Source organism: Sparus aurata, chromosome 10, assembly GCF_900880675.1.
Source record: "Sparus aurata chromosome 10, fSpaAur1.1, whole genome shotgun sequence".
NCBI lineage: Eukaryota > Metazoa > Chordata > Actinopteri > Spariformes > Sparidae > Sparus > Sparus aurata.
The window spans coordinates 7966203-7984196 of NC_044196.1; the positions used below are offsets into that span (position 1 = coordinate 7966203).

At 40.8% G+C, this 17994-nt stretch overlaps 1 protein-coding gene across 1 annotated transcript in view; it reads left to right on the forward strand.

Annotated features, from left to right (window-relative positions):
* LOC115589333 (Fc receptor-like protein 5) overlaps positions 1–16209 on the forward strand; it is a 96490-nt gene extending 80281 nt beyond the window's left edge. Inside the window, exons 3-6 of the mRNA XM_030430177.1 lie at positions 14842–15105; positions 15197–15445; positions 15891–16013; positions 16130–16209. Of these exons, the coding sequence (XP_030286037.1) occupies positions 14842–15105; positions 15197–15445; positions 15891–16013; positions 16130–16209 (716 nt within the window). The remainder of the gene's footprint in view (positions 1–14841; positions 15106–15196; positions 15446–15890; positions 16014–16129) is intronic.
* Positions 16210–17994: the final 1785 nt, after the last annotated feature.

Below are 17994 nucleotides of genomic sequence, written 5' to 3' on the forward strand. Positions count from 1 at the left end.
ACGAAGGGGGGACCACCGTTCTGATTGCTTTAGCGATATCAGGGACATTAGCAGTTCAGACGACTCAGATGACACAGGTCCAACCTGGGAACATGGCCTGTACATTCATCAGATTGAGTCCCTCACAAAAGACATAGAGCTCCCTGAGTCAAACATTGTTGACTATCTCAGGGAGCTTGAGCATTGTCTTTTTGATCTTCCTCACGCCTCAACACATGAGAAACCTAAGCTGGTCTGGAAGTCGACAACCAGGAGTGTCCATGTCTTCATGGAGATACTCCCACCAGGAACCCAAGACCACTATTCAGCACTTTGTCATTCTCTGTGGGCTGAGTACTCAGTGCACACCGACTCTGCCTCTGCCACCCTCTCTGCCTTAGCCATCATGCAAGAGAAGCATGAATCTCCCAAAGAATATTATAGGTGCCTGAGGGCCGCATATTTTCAGGGATATAATGCACCAGGGCTGGAGGAAGAACCCATTTTCAAGTCGTTGTTCCTACACAACTTCAATGAAACCATGCACTATAGTGTCATTGTGCACTTCAGACCAAGAAACCTCAACATGCAGGAAATCCAAAAGAATGCAGAGGTAGTTTGGGAGATACACGTTGGCTGTAGAGTCTGTGGACGACACTAGAGTTTGGTGATTGAAGCATTAGATAACTCAACACAACCCAGTGCTAGGTAAGACAAAGGCTGCAGAAGTGCTGTCCTCTGACAAGGAGACACCTCCCCTCCTAGTTCCACACAGTCTTCTAACCCTCTTGACCGCTTTCTTTCTTGAAGTCAGCATCTGCCACACATACCTCAGCAGTGGTAGGGGGTGTGTTAGCACCCTTATTCTTGATGTCAGTCTGCTAGTCCCAAGTGGACCAGTCATCTTGCCCAGGAGTCCAGAGGTCTCCCACCAAGGTCACTGTCTCTTTCAGAGTCTGATTCCAGCTCTGACTTTTCTGTACTGCCCGTAAGCACACAGCCTCCACCAGCTGGCAGCCAGAACTCGTTTGACCACAGCAGATCTATCTTGTGCTATTTTCTTGAGTTGAACACTTGTTCAGCCTACTTCTTAACTGTGGATGTGATCTACAGTTTTCTGCAACACAATGGTCACCCCAGTTTGTCTGTGCAAGCTGGCCTCCTCATTGGCAACAGCCAGTACAACATGAGGATAACTTGTTTGACAATGCTCTGTGCAGACAGTTGTGCTGTCATTTTGTTCCTCCATGATCATGTTTGTATAAACTGCTTCAACATAAGTCGTCGGTGTCTCTGAGTTCTCTTCATCTCTCCTGAAATTCCACAACACAAACCATCAAAAGATCAATAAATCAAGCTTAGCTCCCTGAAACATAGAAAAGCAACTTCATCACAGATACAGAATTTGATCTCCACACACGCAATAATCCAATCAGGTGAAGTGTGAAGAAAGTGTGACAAAGGAAAGCTGTCTTGTAGTCGTCTCGAGGAAGATCAGCCATTCCTAAAACACTTCTTAGTTGGTGAACAAGACGAAGGACTGGAGGTGGGTTAAGAAATACCAAAATTCTGCAAAGAATCAACATTTAACTTAAACTGTTCAACTGATTTTATCATTTGCAGAGTAGAATTTTTGGGTTGTTTCAGTCTTTTTGAGCCTATAAACACATTTTAAATGATCCAAAGAATCTGAGGTCTCACATGATTCATTAGTTGTTACAGTGTAGGTGACTGAACTCACCTTGTCTTGATTTTCATTTCTCTTTAGGTGATGTTTGTCTCTATGACACAATCAGAGGCCGTCAAGAAGCTGAACATGGTACAGTTTATACCTTTTATTCACCATTGAGCTGTTAGAAATACTAGAATAAGACTGTTAGCTGTCAATGATTCACTGATCAATCCTGTAAGACAGATAGTGAAAAACAGATAGAGGGAGTTCTTTATTGGGAGAGTGTGGTAGGGGAGAGAGAGAGTGAAATGTAATAAAACATGTTGATTGTGACGTCGACCTGAATATTTTTGTTGACTTTCTGTTTCTTTCAGCTCAATAAAGAAATCTGTATCAACTACACAAACAGAATGGACAACAACTAGAAAAACTCCATCTGTACTTTGACAGCTTCTCTGTGATCACTGTGTGCAGCTGTGCTGAACAAATAACACACAGCAATTTGTCAAGTTAATATAACAGCAGCTCATTTACAATTACTATCATATGGTTTTAATAATATGTTGTATTTGATATAAAGAGTTTAGGTCATCACATATAATCATTGAAATGTTTGTGTTGTTACGTCCGGTCTGTTCTGACACCTTTGTTGTTGTTTGTTGTCTCAGAGAACAAATATTATGTGTGAACACTCTGTAATTTGTGTGTGCCTGTAAAGCACTTTGAGTTGCCTTGTGTCTGAATTGTGCTATACAAATAAACTTGCCTTGCCTTGCCTTGCCTTACAAGGTGATAGTGCCACTTCAAAATCAGCTTATTTTGTAGCTTCTCATTAAAAAGAGTTAAACATTTAGAACATTTAATGTATTTTATGTGAAAAACACTTCCTGTTAACACACAAGCTTCTTCTGTCATTTTAAAAATGCTTGATATTCTCTGTATTTCATGTTTTTATATATATTAATGTATTTTAAAAGGTGTTTGACCATTTTCTGCATCAATAAACTGGTTCCATCAATAAGCTGTCAGCAGTGTTCATCATAGATTTAGAGGGAACAAAAGGAATACAACTGGAGTTACTTTAGTTTGAAAAGTCTCTTCCTCTTTGTGTCACTACTCACTCTTCATCATGTGAATTAGAGTTGAGCCCGTTCAGACAAATGTTGTCCTGCGTGTCAGTTATCTTCATGTCTCAACATGATGCTTCATACTGTGGAACTGTTTTATATCTCATTTACATTTCTTTATGTTTTTACTAAACTGGCACCAGAGGTAGTTTCAAAATAAAGTCAGGAGACCAAATGAAACCATTTTAGTGGGTTTGAACATTGTTTGGAACATTTAAGATTATATTAGAACAAAACTCAACAAAGTATATGAAAAAAGTCGTTTTAGACATGTTAATGTAGAAATGTTACATATTATTATATAAACGTGACACCAAATAAAAGTTCTGAGCTCATTTTATAATAAATCCAGTTTAGAGAGTATGAAGCTCACATACAGGATGTACAGACCTACACAGTGTAATAATACAATAACAACGCACATGAACACAATGATGTTAGTGAGTTTATGATGTGATTAGAGTTAATGCTCTTTTGTTTCCTGGATGTGTTATGACTTATTCTTAATGTAATTTCTTATATTTAGTTGGAAGCCTGACAGCTGTTTGAGACTTTTAACTTGTGGAAATCAAAATCCACTTGATAGAATAACTTTAAAGTGCAGACCGCCCTCTGCTGACCTTTATGTCAAAAACCTCTGAAGAACTTGATAAAGGAGTTTTTGGTCATAATGTTCTTTGAAGACCAGAGTAGAGAGGCTAAAGTCAGTGAGAAGACTGAGGTGAGAAGAACGAGGACCACGGAGCACGTGGTTTATAAAAATATGAAATGTAATTATTTAAAAAAACACAATAGATAAAATCTACACTATAAATGTTGCGTATACATGGTATACATCGTAGTCATGCTTCTCAGCAGTATTTCAATAAAGTGACAAAGAGCAGATTTCAGATCAGTCCAGTTTGAGTTTGATGAGACGTCCTGTCACAATAATGAACAACATGAAGGTGAAGAACAACGTTTCCTCCGTCAGCTCCATCATTGTAGTGTCCTCTGACTCTGGACACTGACGAACTTAAAGGCAGGATGTGTTTTCAACCATCAGCAACTTTTACAGTTTGTAGCTGGTTTGTTTGAAATGTGAGTTCACAGCATTACAGTTGTTGCTATGGTTACCTGCTGGCCCTGTTATACTTTTATTACCTTATAAGTCTTTTCTGTGTCCATGGTGTCACACAAAGTGCTGTATTGACACACCCAGACTTGTTTCGGCTTCTTGAAGACGCTTCGCCTTTCATCCAAGAGGCTTCTTCAGTTCTGACTAACTGGAGGGGAGTTGCAGGGTTGACCAGGACCTGGATGACTGAGAACCTTCATCAGCATCGATCGTCTTACATAGTCTCATCTACAGAGTCGAGTCTGACCAGAAATCTTGTTCATCAGGCAGACAGTGACTGAAGAAAACATAACCAACAACAAACAAAATTACTGCTACTGTCGTCAGTCCGAAGTAGAAGCCGATGTTTGCTTGACTTCCTATGTTGGGTCTCTCCGGTGTGTCAGTGTTGGGTCTCTCCGGTGTGTCAGTGTTCGGTCTCTCCGGTTCAGGTTGATCCCTCGCTGCTGTAGAGAGACCAAACCCATTACACAAAGAAAAAACATTTCACGACTAAAGAAAACAAAACATCCAGAACAAATGAAGTTGTAATTTATAGTTCCCAGATATTGTGAGAAGCAAGTGGAAGGATGGAGTTCAACATTGCTTTTGTAATGTAAACACAGACTCAATGTTAATTTTCATGACTTCTAATTGCCGTAATTCTGTGTATATTTAAGCAATACTACCCGAGAGGGTGTACGTCATTTGAGCACGACAGTGATGTGGTTCGCAAGCAGCACTGAAGTGCTCAAATGACGTTAAAGCACACCCATGAGGGTAAGATTGCAATTATACAACTAATACCAACAAAATTAAAATGTATAATCAAAATATATCTACGTTGATGGACATTTGCTCTCAAATTTTAAAGGTTTTTGCTAGTGTGCGTCGTGTTTCCATGGAAACACATGGGGTCTGACCAATAACTGACACAAAATCAGTCACGTCAGTAGACTCATATGTAATGGAACGTAGTTTACCATTCCAGCAAATAATCCAGCCCTTAGTAACGACCTAGCAACAGAAAGGATGTTCTAGTCCCAGATGATGAACTCTGAGCTGACGTGAATGTTTTATCGCAGTCTCGGAATTTCCCGAACTAAATCAATACTGCACAGATAAACAGAAGATGCTTTTTTTATCGCGCAAGTTATAACAAAGACGTAGATTTTTTTTTCTTTTATATTTTTTATAAAACGTTTTCACCACAGTCACAATAGTGTCTCTCACACTGAAGGGAAAATCACTTAACAGACCAGACGTTTATTTAGGACCAGGGGGCAATTCGGGACAGGCGTTTAATTCCTTCCACACAAAAATCTGAGATGAAAATGTCACAAACTTCGCCAGCTTCTCAGTGAATTCTCCAGCATCCTGCTGGGCAATAGTTGTCTTCTGCAAGTGAAGTTGTTGCGGTGGAGGAAACGATTCAGCCGACCAGCACTCGCTGCAAACTCCTCATCTCTGCTGTCAATCACGGTGGCGGACATTTGTTTCTCCATCGCCCTGATCATTTTGCGGGACACTCTCTCGTGGCGTGCCCAATTGCTGATAACTTATTCCCGCATGTTTATCTCAGGCTCCTCGCTAGCCTTCTTCCTCCCTCCAGCAGGCAGCCTGGCCCTGTTGCTGTCCTCCTCAGACAGCTCCGTATTTTTTTATCGCCAATCTCTCCCTCTCTTGGGGTCGATAGAGAAACGTCTAGCGGCTGCTTCTTCCGAGATTTCCTCTGCATATTTTACGGCAGAAAGTTTGAATTTCAAGCCGTACTTTTTATTTTTTTTTTGCTCCAGCTCTGACAGTTACTGTGTTGCCATGGAGATAGATACACAGTCTTGGCGGAGTAATATTTTGAGTAATGAGTCAGGCGTGCTGTCATGCTGATTCGAGCACGGTCTAAATGTCTTGTTGACCAATCAGATTGCTTGGTCAGAACCACTTGTTGTATAATCCATATTTATCCATGGCCAGCAGTTTTAAGTTTGATTCTACGTCATCCACTCTGACTTCAAGAATACGTTTCATTGATGTCTCCAACTTCATGTTCCTACAAATTAAGCCACCAATAATCAGAGTCGGGTGTCAGCGGGTGTCTCTGAGTGGAAAGACCTGGTGCACGTGTTGTTGTTGAACTGTGGGCTTTTTCTTAGTTAGTACTATGCTTCTATGGGACAGGCTCCCAGCTGCTTGGTAGCCAACGAGGGACGTCTAGCAGGACTGGCTTCCTTAAGGTTACCGGGTTTAACAATTAGTTTTCATGGTGCTGTGACGTGTTTCACCTCAAACACAACAAGTAAATATTTATGATAGATGAAGTTGTGACATATTTCTCAGATACTGTGATAATGAAGTGAAGGATTGTGGTCATCCTCAATACTTTTCTTCAGGTTCTAATTGATCGAAAAAAGCTGTTCAATTGAACCTGTTAATCAAGTTCCACTGGCTTCTACTCAACCAACTTACCAGAGACGTTGAGCCAACATTCACCATAGTACCCATCATAGTTTGTCCTCACACCACACAGGTACTGTCCTGAGTCCTCAGTCCTGAGTCTGGACACATGAAGTCTGAGTCGTCCGTCTCCGAGGACATCTTTGTCCCACTGGACTCGTCCTACAAACTGTTGATCCTGAGATTCTGGGACCTCAACACCTCCATATAGATGAAACAGGGCTGAGACTTTGTGATGATTTATCAGCTCACAGTAGATAAAAATGGAGTCTGAGGAAGTGTCAGCTGTGGTTGTGAACGTCCATTCCAGTGTGATGTTGTGGTTCTCCTCTGCCTGATAGGAGGTCTATGTCACATTCACTACAAATGTTCCTGTTGAGGAGACAGAGAGGGAAAGTGAGGAGCAGACACACTGACAGCTTTAACATGGCAGCCTTTAAACTCCATCTCCATGTTTGTGTGGACAGTTTAGTGACGTCTCAGAGCTGCAGAGGCTCATCAACATCAGCTGTTTGCTCACATGTGGGCCACTTTAACTGCTTCATTGAATCACAGTGTCAGAAAGTGAAGCTGTAAACTGACCACAGACACAGTTGAGGCTGATGAGCAGCAGGATCCTGCAGATCATCTTCTCCCTGTGAGAGGAGACAGAGGTGAAGAGTCATGTGATCACAGTTCAGTCCTCACATGTACCACAACCAACATCTACAGTCTGTCTTTAGTCTTCTAAACACTCCTCTGTCTTCATCATCCTCATCATCACACACAAGGACTTCCTGACTGGACACAGTCTGGATGCTAACGCTAAGCTGCTGTGTTGTTCTTCTGACACAAGATGGCGCCAGTGGTCAAACTGTGAAGATGATGAGTTCAGTCCAACAGCTTTGACAGTGACTCAGTAAAAACACATCAGCTGTTTGTTTCAACCTAACGTGCAGAGAAAGAAGGGTTTCCACTTTCTAATATTTACGATAATCATAAACATCCTCAGTGTGTGACGGCTGACCTGCAGCGCTCTCTGCTGGTCGCTCACACACATTTCACCCAACAATGACCAGTTCACTGAGTCCTTCAGTACGTTTGGAGTCAGTGTGAATTTACTTTCACTATCAGTAGTAATAAAAGGACACTGAATGAAACCTGTGGAAAATATACTGTCACTAACATGTAGACGGATATTAGCAGTGATAGTGACAGCTGTCACTCTAACAGGAAGTCTTCTTGTGTATTGAGGAGCTGCAGAGTTTATTCAAGGTCAAACTGTCACCGTGTCTTGAAGGAACACTGTCAACAGCATTGTAAACATTTACTTTAGTAGCTGTTCCAAAAAATCATGTTTTTTCTGCCTTTTTGTCATGAATGATTGATGTTAACTAGCTATAAACTGGGGAAACACATTTTACACAGGCTGCAGAATCTTTTAAGGTGGAACACTTTCTTAAATATCAACAACCATCTTTGATCATTCTGTTTGTTGCTGTTTAAGTAATGACTTGATCTTTAAGTGTTTAAAAATGTATATGTTTATTATGTGAACCTTTGATGACCAGCCAATGTGTAACATAAAGTACAAGCTATACATGTGTGCAAGGTAACTAGTAGTGATAAAAATATTTACAGTACTTAGTTACATTTCATCACTACAGATAATTCTCTAAAAATAGTGATACAGATTAAAAGTAATAGAGTATGTTACACAAAGATTTCATTAAATCTACCTTGCCTATTCATTCTGAAGCCCCTAATATCAATCCAAATTCAACATTATACTGTAGTAAGTAATATTATAATAAAGTTCTAGAAAACTATAATAATATTAGTTTTCTAGAACAGGAGTGTTGGTATTTTACGGCAAAAATAAATAAATAATTTAAACACATCAAGTTAAAAGAGCAGTTAGTTTAACGTCACATAAAAGCTGTTATGAACAGAAATACTGATTTAAACTCACAGTACAGCTGACACAGTAGTAATCACAGCAGCAGTAATCACTCTGAGCAGAGCAAGCTACTCAGAGCTTCTCCCAATGTTGCCCATCGACAACATAGTTTTTTACAGGAGTACTGAAATTCTCAGAAAAGACAGAGGCAGGGCGCTGGCCGGCGCATGTTAGTCCCCATCCCACCGCCCACGTGCTTGCATGACCCATGACAGAGGAGAGGAGAACAGATAGAGGGAGAGTAGGTGTCCCCCAGGCACACCTGTTATACCTGAATCCCTCCCATCAGCCAAGACACCAGTGTCACACCCAGCCCCCACGGGGGATTTGGCTGAATGCGTTTGGTGTGCAGAGCCCCAGGAGAGAATGTGGTGGGTGCAAGGAAGAGCTCAATAATAACGGAAGGCAGGAGGAATAGCCCCACTGCACCGTGACAGACATTTACTCCATCTTGTCTGAATTTAAGGGAACGTGGGCCTGTATGTCGGCCCGCGATGCCCCAATAGCGAAAAACCCTTGGGGAATTTCGATTGATGACGTGCAAAGCCTGTATTTACTGGGACACATCTTCAGTTGTGCGCCTCGAGGTCCAGTGGTGGTTCTAGACCAGTTTTAATAGGGGGGCCAGGTTGGGGCCGGCTTTTTTGTTAGGGAGCCCATACAACCCGGAAAAAAGGATAAATCCCTCATTCAGACAAAGCAGTGTTTACAATTTCAGCAATTTTGATTGGGTAGTAAACTGCTGAGACACTTTATTTCTGCCTTTCCCTTCAGAACAAAATTATTGCAAGAAATCTGTCATTGTGTTATTAATGCAGACTCCCTGTCAGGGGGCCACAGGGGGGTCCAGACTCAGAGTTGCAGGGGCACTGGCCCCTGTTGGCCCCCCCCCAGAACCGCCCCTGTCGAGGTTTCAGGGCGTTTCGACGGCTTACCACAAGACACCCTCACCTAAGTCCCGCCGCAGTTGCGCCAGCTGCGGAGTGTGTCCCTCCTATGCTGCACTACACTAGCCACTTGTCTTTTAAAAGCTTTTGTTCTTAGAAGAGTTACATATTTTAGAGATCGTTCAAAACGCCTATTTTTTTTACCTTAAAGATATTTAAAGCATTGATTTGGGGGGGCTCCCAAAAGCAACCAGCACAGTGTCATTGTTAGTCACCCAGAATGGCCTGTAGCACACCGTCAAATCACACCATGTCTTAGCTGTTGTTTAGCAGGCAGGACCAGAGAGACACTGTAGACACGGTTAAATTACACATGTTGTCAGTCTCTCTACTATAACTGAGCCATGCTACAAGCAGCATATGAATTAATATAAGCAGAGTTTACCTTTAGCAGAAGTCCAAACAACCGTCAAAGTCAAGTGTAGGGTGAGGGCGAAGAGTCCGGAGTCATGTTGGACACAGCCTGACATACTTATTTATCAGCAAGCACTGAGAGTCCTCCTTCTTGTCTCTGATTGGCTCACGTTAATTATCACTCAACGAGGAAAGCCAACCAGAGGCAGAGAAGGGCGGGTCTTAGCGAAATAAACAGTGAGTTCCTTGGTAACGGCTCTCGTCTCACAGCGTTGACATCCCTGAAAAAGTCATCCTTCTAGAGTTTCTCCGACTGCTTATTGGTTCAGCCACAACACTCCACTAATGCACCAGCCAACCAGAGGCCACGGAAGAGTAGGCCATGGGTGAGACAAATGTCAGGAGGAAGTTTTTTATTTTCATTATGCACCTCAAGAAATATGGAGAATGAAGTGAACATTTTAAGAGGGAAGTCAACTTTGTGAGACGACACCAATCAGCTCAACAAAATGTCTTGTGTAGATGAACTGGTGAAGCTACCTCAGAATCAGATTCAGTTACAATTTAAGATATTATTTCTTATAAACACAGTGTAGTTGTCAGTATCAGGACTTTGAAGACTTAATCTTTAACTTTTTTGGGTGTAGATGCAAAAAGTCTTCTTGTGTGAATAAAACGCTAAAGATAAAAATAAGTCCAGGAGAGATTTGTATGTGGATTGTTTAAAAGATGCAACTTTTAGAACAGGTTGCAGGACTTCACTGAATGAGGATTCAACTGTAGATTCCAAGCCCAGTTGGTTTATGGTCCAGAAGGTTCTCACTGTTTTACTGGAACTCACATAAAACATCTGGGTTTACATGTTGAGATGCAGCTGATGTGTAACACTGAGGAGCGTTGTGTTGCAGGTAAAGTTGACCCGGATGTGCCTTACTCTGATGTCGTCGTCTCACAGGAAGTGCAGCCACGGAGGTTTGGAGGTAAATAGAAGTTCACTTAAATAGACTTTTCAACCCAATCACCAGATTAAATGTTATGCGTGTTGAAACTTCACATTTCTTCCATCGTTTTTCAATGATTTTAAAATGTTACATTGTGAAAATGATGTTCTTATATGTCTTGTTAGGTTTTGACAAAAAAAACAACTTAATTAGGTTTAAGAGAAGATCATGTTTTGGGTTATAATACCTGTATTGGTCACTACAAACACCACACAGAATATGTTCCAGTGTCTTCTCAGAAATATTTGTTTTGGTCAACACAAACTCAGCTCTAAACATCTTGACATCTCATTCAAGCTGTTTAGCTCAGTGTGTAGAGTGGGTGCCCCACATACAGAGGCTTTGTCCATGCTGCAGTGTGCCTGAGATCGAGTCCCAGCCTGGGGCCCTTTGCTGTGTCACTCCCCCTCTCTCGACCTTTTTCTGTCGGTAAAGCTAAAACAATGCTAAAACAACAAAGCTAAAAGGCAATATATATATATATATATATATATATATATATATATATATATATATATATATATATATATATATACATATATATATATATATATATATATATATATATATATATATATATATATACATATATATATATATATATATATATATATATATATATATATATATATATAAAGCTGAATTTGTTGCCTCAAATACGGCTTAGAATGTCTCCTCAAAAACACTTATTCTTTCACAACAAACACTTCAAGTTGTAACACTCTTTTAAAACAAGTGTTTTTGCCACAACAAAAACAGCTAGTAGTGTCCTGACACCTCGTCAATTATAGCACAAATTTGTCATCACAAACACTTCATTCCTTCCTACACAGTCTGTTTTGTAACACTCAGAGCCATGTGCGTTTGTTATTGTCTGCCTGGAGAGGGAAGTCCCGCCCTCCTACAGAGCTCCTATTGGTCCAACACTAAGGTAACCTGTAAACAAATAGTTGGCGCGATGCCAAAGCTCCGCCCCCTGAACTTCAGCCTGCACTGCCAGGAAACTTATTACAGACGTCATCAGTTTACAGTTCTACAGCTGTGAGACTGACCGAGTTTCTATTTTTACCTCTAATGATTTGTAGACATGAATGAGATAAAAACCCATAGATACAGAGCAGAATACGTCTAAATATTATGAGTATACAACAAACCAACAGCAGATTACAGCTCCACTATAAAACCTGCAACTAAAGGAGAAACCCCACACATCTCCTACTTTGGTCTTTTCATTCAACCTTTATTTAAATCTCAAAAAATCATTTGCAATGATGTCAAGACCACAAATAAAAAAAACAGAATAGGTGCAAAAATGTGATAATAAACTGAAACAACAAATATAATAACAGAGTAAACAGAATGTGTACATACACATAATAACAGATAAGAAGCAATCTGACAATACGCCCCTGCGCTTACACTTACAGACATCACTCATTTACAATTGTGAGACATCTATTTTTTTTACCTCTGATGATTTGTAGAAACAAATAAGATCAAACCACATGGATACAGAGTAGAATACGTCTAAATATTGTGACAATAAAACAAACCAACAGCAGACTTCAGACCTTTCTATAAGAATTCAAATGTCAGACAACCATACAGGACAGCACAGAGTTAAAAACAGTTCCATTCAAATGCTGAGTGGTTTGAAATCAAAGTCATAAACTGATGAAGAGTTGTTATATGGCTGCATGTCACCCTTCAAGGCTAAGAAAAAGAAACATACAAATGAATTTTGGTCACCCGACGTCACAACCTCTAGTCAGATATCAGTGTCAGATCACGTTGGAGGCCATCTGGGTGTGGACTGAGGTTTAACTGCCGTGACGTGGATCCTTTGAGTGCTCTATGTTGGGGGTTGGGCCTCCATGGATCAGATTTCTTCCTGCATGTCCCACAGATGATTGATTTGATTGGGATCTGAGGAATTTGGAGGCCTTGACGAATCTAGTTATTATGTTATGAATTTGTTATTTAGAAACAGTTGAGCAGCTTTATCTCAGAGTTGAGCTTGATTATCATTGATTAACATCAGCCTCACATCCTAAAGTATTTGTGTGTAATGTGTCCTATTATTAGCCAACAAACAGGTATTTCTCCATTCCTTGTTGTTGGCAGTCACACCCATAACCTTTCAACAAATAGTTATCAGCCACACTGGCATCTAAAAAACTTGGTTTATTCAAACCTGACTTCATCAACTTGTTGTGAGCTGATACAGTTATGAGAAAACAACCACCTGGTCTGGCTGTTTCTATGCAGAATAAAAACATACTAAGCTTTTAAGGAACAACCAAAGTTATCACAGTCCACCCTGAGAGGAACATAAACGTCTGAACCAAGTTTCACAACAATCCTTTCAGTAGTTGTTGAAATGTTTTACTCAAAACAACAAAACATGAACCTCCTGGTGGTGCGAGAGGTAAATTGCGGAGGATCATTAAAGTAAGTCGAATTGCTCCTCTGGGGAACATGAATGTCACCCTGATTTAATGTGTTTCTCAGGTTTTTTTCTGATTGTCATTAAACAGCAACATACTAACACAAGGATTATAAATGATGCCTTAACTTGAAGGACCAGTGAGCAGGATTTTTAATCTAAAATATAATAATAAAGGTCTAGTTTAAGGTCTTCTTAGACTGTTTTTTGCAGAAATCATGAATGAGGATAACCTTTTGTTACGTATGTTTCTCTTCTCGGAAATGAGTATGCTGACCTACAAACAGCGACCTGAGCATCACATCTCTCAAGGTGACGAGGAAGTGGTGTTCGGAGGTGGTAAGTCAGTCATTTTCCATGCAGCAGTGAGAAGATGAAGTCCGCTGTGTTGCACCTCAGCCTCTGTGAGTATAACTTTGTCTTTTTTATATGTGCTTTGTCTCCTAACTCACAGGATATCATCCATCATGTCTTCCTTCTCTCTCTGCTGTGTGTTTTTAGGTGTGTTTCTAAAGTTTGCCTCATCTGACACCAAAGACAAAGGTAATGAACTCCTTATCTGTGGATTTATTCACTTTCAGGGCTTTTACGTATAAAACTTGATTCGTGTTTTGTCAGATGTTTTTATATTCAAAAACTATACACACAAAGTTACCCACATAAAGAGAATGAATTTATTAAGAAAACCAAACTTAGTTATTGATAGGGTTAGGGTTAGCTAATGTTATGCTAACTGGATGCTAACAAAATGTCTTCCATTTGAGTCTACGTGATGATTAGTCAACATAACAACTACAAAGAGACACAAAAAGGGAGTCGCAGGCTTTTAAACCCTGTGTGGGAGTGTTCTTACAGAGTCGTTAAGGACACTTGTGGGTTGTTAACTTAACCAGCATTCATGTTGGTTGCCAGGACCAGGTGAGCTCAGATGTGAATGGTTGTTAAGCTGTCTGCAGTGAGAACTCAGTACAACGTTGTACAGGGTTCTCCCCAGAAATTTTTAGTGTTGCGGCGCACCGTCTGTCGGGGGGGGGGGGGGGGGCGAACGCTCGTCAACGTCAGTCCAGGGGGGTGGACGGACGGACGGACAGAAGGTCATCAACTCCGTCACCCAGGGGACGGACGGACGCTCATTGCCGTCAGCCGGGAGCTCCTAGCCGTCAACCGGGGTACGGACGGACGCTCGCCACCGTCACGCGCGGAGTATAGCGGTGTAGCGCCGCTGTTCCACCATCTGGGGAGAACCCTGCTTAGGCGGGAGGCAAAAATGCTTGGGCGCCACGCCTAAGCCGTATAATGGCAGGGAAAACCCTGGTTGTAGGTGGGTGATGAGTAATGTCGTAGGTCACCTCCCCCGCTCAAAGATGGTTGTTCCAGTTTGACATACATGGATTCAAAAGGATTTAAAACCCTGCAGCTCTCCTCCAGTTAATTAGAAATGAAGAAGAAACCTACGATACAGCAGTTAACATTTAAATGACCTGGAAGACTGAGAACCGTTATCAAAATAAATCATATCTGGATGTCATATGAGACGTTTAACAGTGTAAATGGTTCACTAACTATCATCATACAGAGGTTATACTTACCTTTGTGTCTGACAGCCTGCAGGTGGCTCTCTCAGCCTTTCAGATATAGATATTGTCTCTCACTGTGCAACAAATACCACTTTATATCCTACATAATTACTTAAATGGCTCCGTTTAACTACCTACCTATATATTTTTAATATGTTCAAACTGCAATGACACATTCAATCTTCTATTTGTTTGAGGTGCATTCAAGATGAATATCTCACTTTGCCTCCATCTGTTTGTGTCTTGCAGCCGTTCTCAGAGTCGTTCCCAACAGATCCCAGTTCTTCCAGTACGAGTCTGTCTCTCTGATCTGTGAGCTGCAGGGAAACTCATCTGAGTGGACAATCAAGAGGAACACAACAAAAAATATTAATGGGGAGTGTCCCCCTTCTTTGAATAGAATAAATAAATCTTACTGCTACTTTGAAGACGTCTACTCACCAGACACTGGAGTGTACTGGTGTGAGTCTGCAGCAGGAGAGAGCAGCAACACAGTTACCATCACTATGACTGGTGGGTTTGAACAACACAAATTGCTGCACACAAGAGTCTTTACTCACTGTAGCTGTTGCATTACATAATAAAATGACGATCTGTCTCTCAGCTGGTGATGTGATCCTGGAGAGTCCTGTTCTTCCTGTGATGGAGGGAGATGATGTCACTCTGAGCTGCAGATCGAAGAAGACAGTTTCCTCTCATCACACTGCTGATTTCTATAAAGATGGACTTCTGATCAGAACCAACTCGACAGGAAACATGACGATACACAGAGTCTCCAGATCTGATGAAGGACTCTACAGGTGTAACATCTCTGGAGCTGGAGCATCAATAGAGAGCCGGCTGATTGTCAGAGGTGAGATTATGATTCCTAGCTGTCATTAATCATAAAACGACTACAAGTAGACACACAATCACTACAAAGAGACTTGAAACGACTGCAGGAAGAGACAGAAAATGACTACAGAGACAAATAAAATACTGCAAAAGACATGCAAGGACTACATGAAGTTTAAAAAGAGAATCACAATTACTACAAACATTTCAAGTGACTACAAAAAGACAAAACAACTACATAGAGACACAAAAGACTACAAACAGACAAGAAAAGGCCACAAAGAGACAAGAAAAGGCTACAAAAAGACAAAATTGCCCGAAAGAGACAGAAAATGACTAATGGGACATAAAATAACTTCAAAAGACACCAAATAACTACAAAGGCATATTTACAGACATTTCAAATGACACAGATAAAGATATTTTCAACTTGTACGATGAAATCAAACTCTCTTCCTTGTCAGCAGTTGATGCTCCTGCAGCTCAGGTGATGTCCGTCTTCAGACTCACATGCCACGTCGTCGTGGCGACTCCATACCTGCTGTCCACCATCTTGTTGATACTCATATACAGAGAAAACAGAAGAGGTGAGAACCAACAGTAAGGATCCAGGTTGGTCGCTGCGTCTGAGCCTGTTCAGGTCTGTGTTTATTTCTGTGCTCATGACTTCTGTTTTTCTGTTTCTGCTTCCTTTTTGTTGCAGCTGCTCGACTTGTTAGAGGAGACAGAAGCTACGATGTCGTCATGGAGACCGAAGAGGACAAAACCACATACAGATATTGAATATTATAGTGTTTATGTTCGTTTGTGTTACATTTTTATTGGTGTATATTCTCATTTCAAGGTCATTAAAGAAAAAATGGTTTTCTATTTGATTCAGTTGCCTGTGACAAAATATATTTCATTCATACAACAGACTTCATCACAGGCTAACTTACTGTGCTTTACTTCCAGCGGCAATATGGAGGAATCACCCTGTAATGTAGCTGCTGTTAGATTAATATAATAAACTATATAATGAAAGTTTTCGCCCCCTGGTTTCACATCACTGGTGTTACGTGTGAAGACGATAAGACATGGTTCAGACACTGTCACTGTCCGAAATAAAAGCTGTTAGAATGAAGATCACCTATTGTTAAGTATGTTTCTCTCCTTGAAAATGAGGTAAGATGACCTAGAAACAGCGGTCTGAGTTTCACATCTCTCAAGGTGAATGTGTTCGCATTTAGAAAGAGGAAGTGGTGGGCAGAGGTGGTAAGTCGGTCATTTTCCATCCAGCAGTGAGAAGATGAAGTCCGCTGTGTTGCACCTCAGCCTCTGTGAGCATAACTTTGTATTTTTTATATGTGCTTTGTCTTCTAACTCACAGGATATCATCCATCATGTCTTCCTTCTCTCTCTGCTGTGTGTTTTTAGGTGTGTTTCTAAAGTTTGCCTCATCTGACGCCAAACACAAAGGTAATGAGCTCTTTATCTGTGGATTTGTTCACTTTCAGGGCTTTTACGTATAAAACTTGATGCATGTTTTGTCAGTGATGCTTTTATATGCAACAACAATACAAACAAAGTTGCCCACATAAAGAGAATCAATATATTAAGAACAGTTAGTTATTGATAGGATTAGGGTTAGCTAATGTTATGCCAACTGGGTGCTAACAAAATGTCTTCCATTTGTGTCTATCTGATGATTAGTCTACAAAACAACTACAAACAGACACAAAAAGACATTCAGCAACTACAAAGATCATTTAAAACTACTACAGAGATATAAAATAACTTCAAAGAGATTCAAAACATCTGCAAAGAGACATAAAATAACCATGATGGGGAGTCGCAGGCTTTTAAACCCTGTGTGGGAGTATTCTCACAGAATCGTTAAGGACACTTGTGGGTCGTTGACTTAAAAGGATATTCTGGCGTAAATTCGATCCATGGTCTAACACACCGTGACACCTCCAACCGCTAGCCATTAAAAGCCACAAATAATGCCCAGAACAAATATATATGTTGTATTAATTGGTTGGAAAACATTGTTTCGTTAATCTTAACTGTTCTTAATTTTTGTTCCCTCTCTGTGAATTCTTGAACATAAACATGTTCCAAACAAGGCTGTTGTGTACTGATTGTGCAAAATGTATCTGATCCACTATCAATACATGTTTTCATGTAAAAAATCTTTTTCCAGTAGATCCCCGGCCTGTCCTCACTGTGTCTCCATTATGGCTGAGTGCTGGAGCCTCAGTAACTCTGAACTGCAAAGTTACAGATCCATCTGCAGGATGGAGGTTCTACTGGTATACAAGGGTTCCTGATCCATCATATGGCTCCTACAGAGATGAGCAGCTACCTGGCAGCAGCAGTGGGACTGAACAGGATTCCTACATTGTTCATGGACAGACACACACAACAGGATATCAGTGCAGAGCTGGAAGAGGAGATCCAGAGTATTCAGTCTGCCTAAGTATGTCTGGTCTGCAGGTCAGTTTGTTTCTATCTCTTAAGGAAATGATTTTATATCAGCACTCATCAATTTACTGTGGTCTTATGATCTTGTCTCTTTCTCTTGCT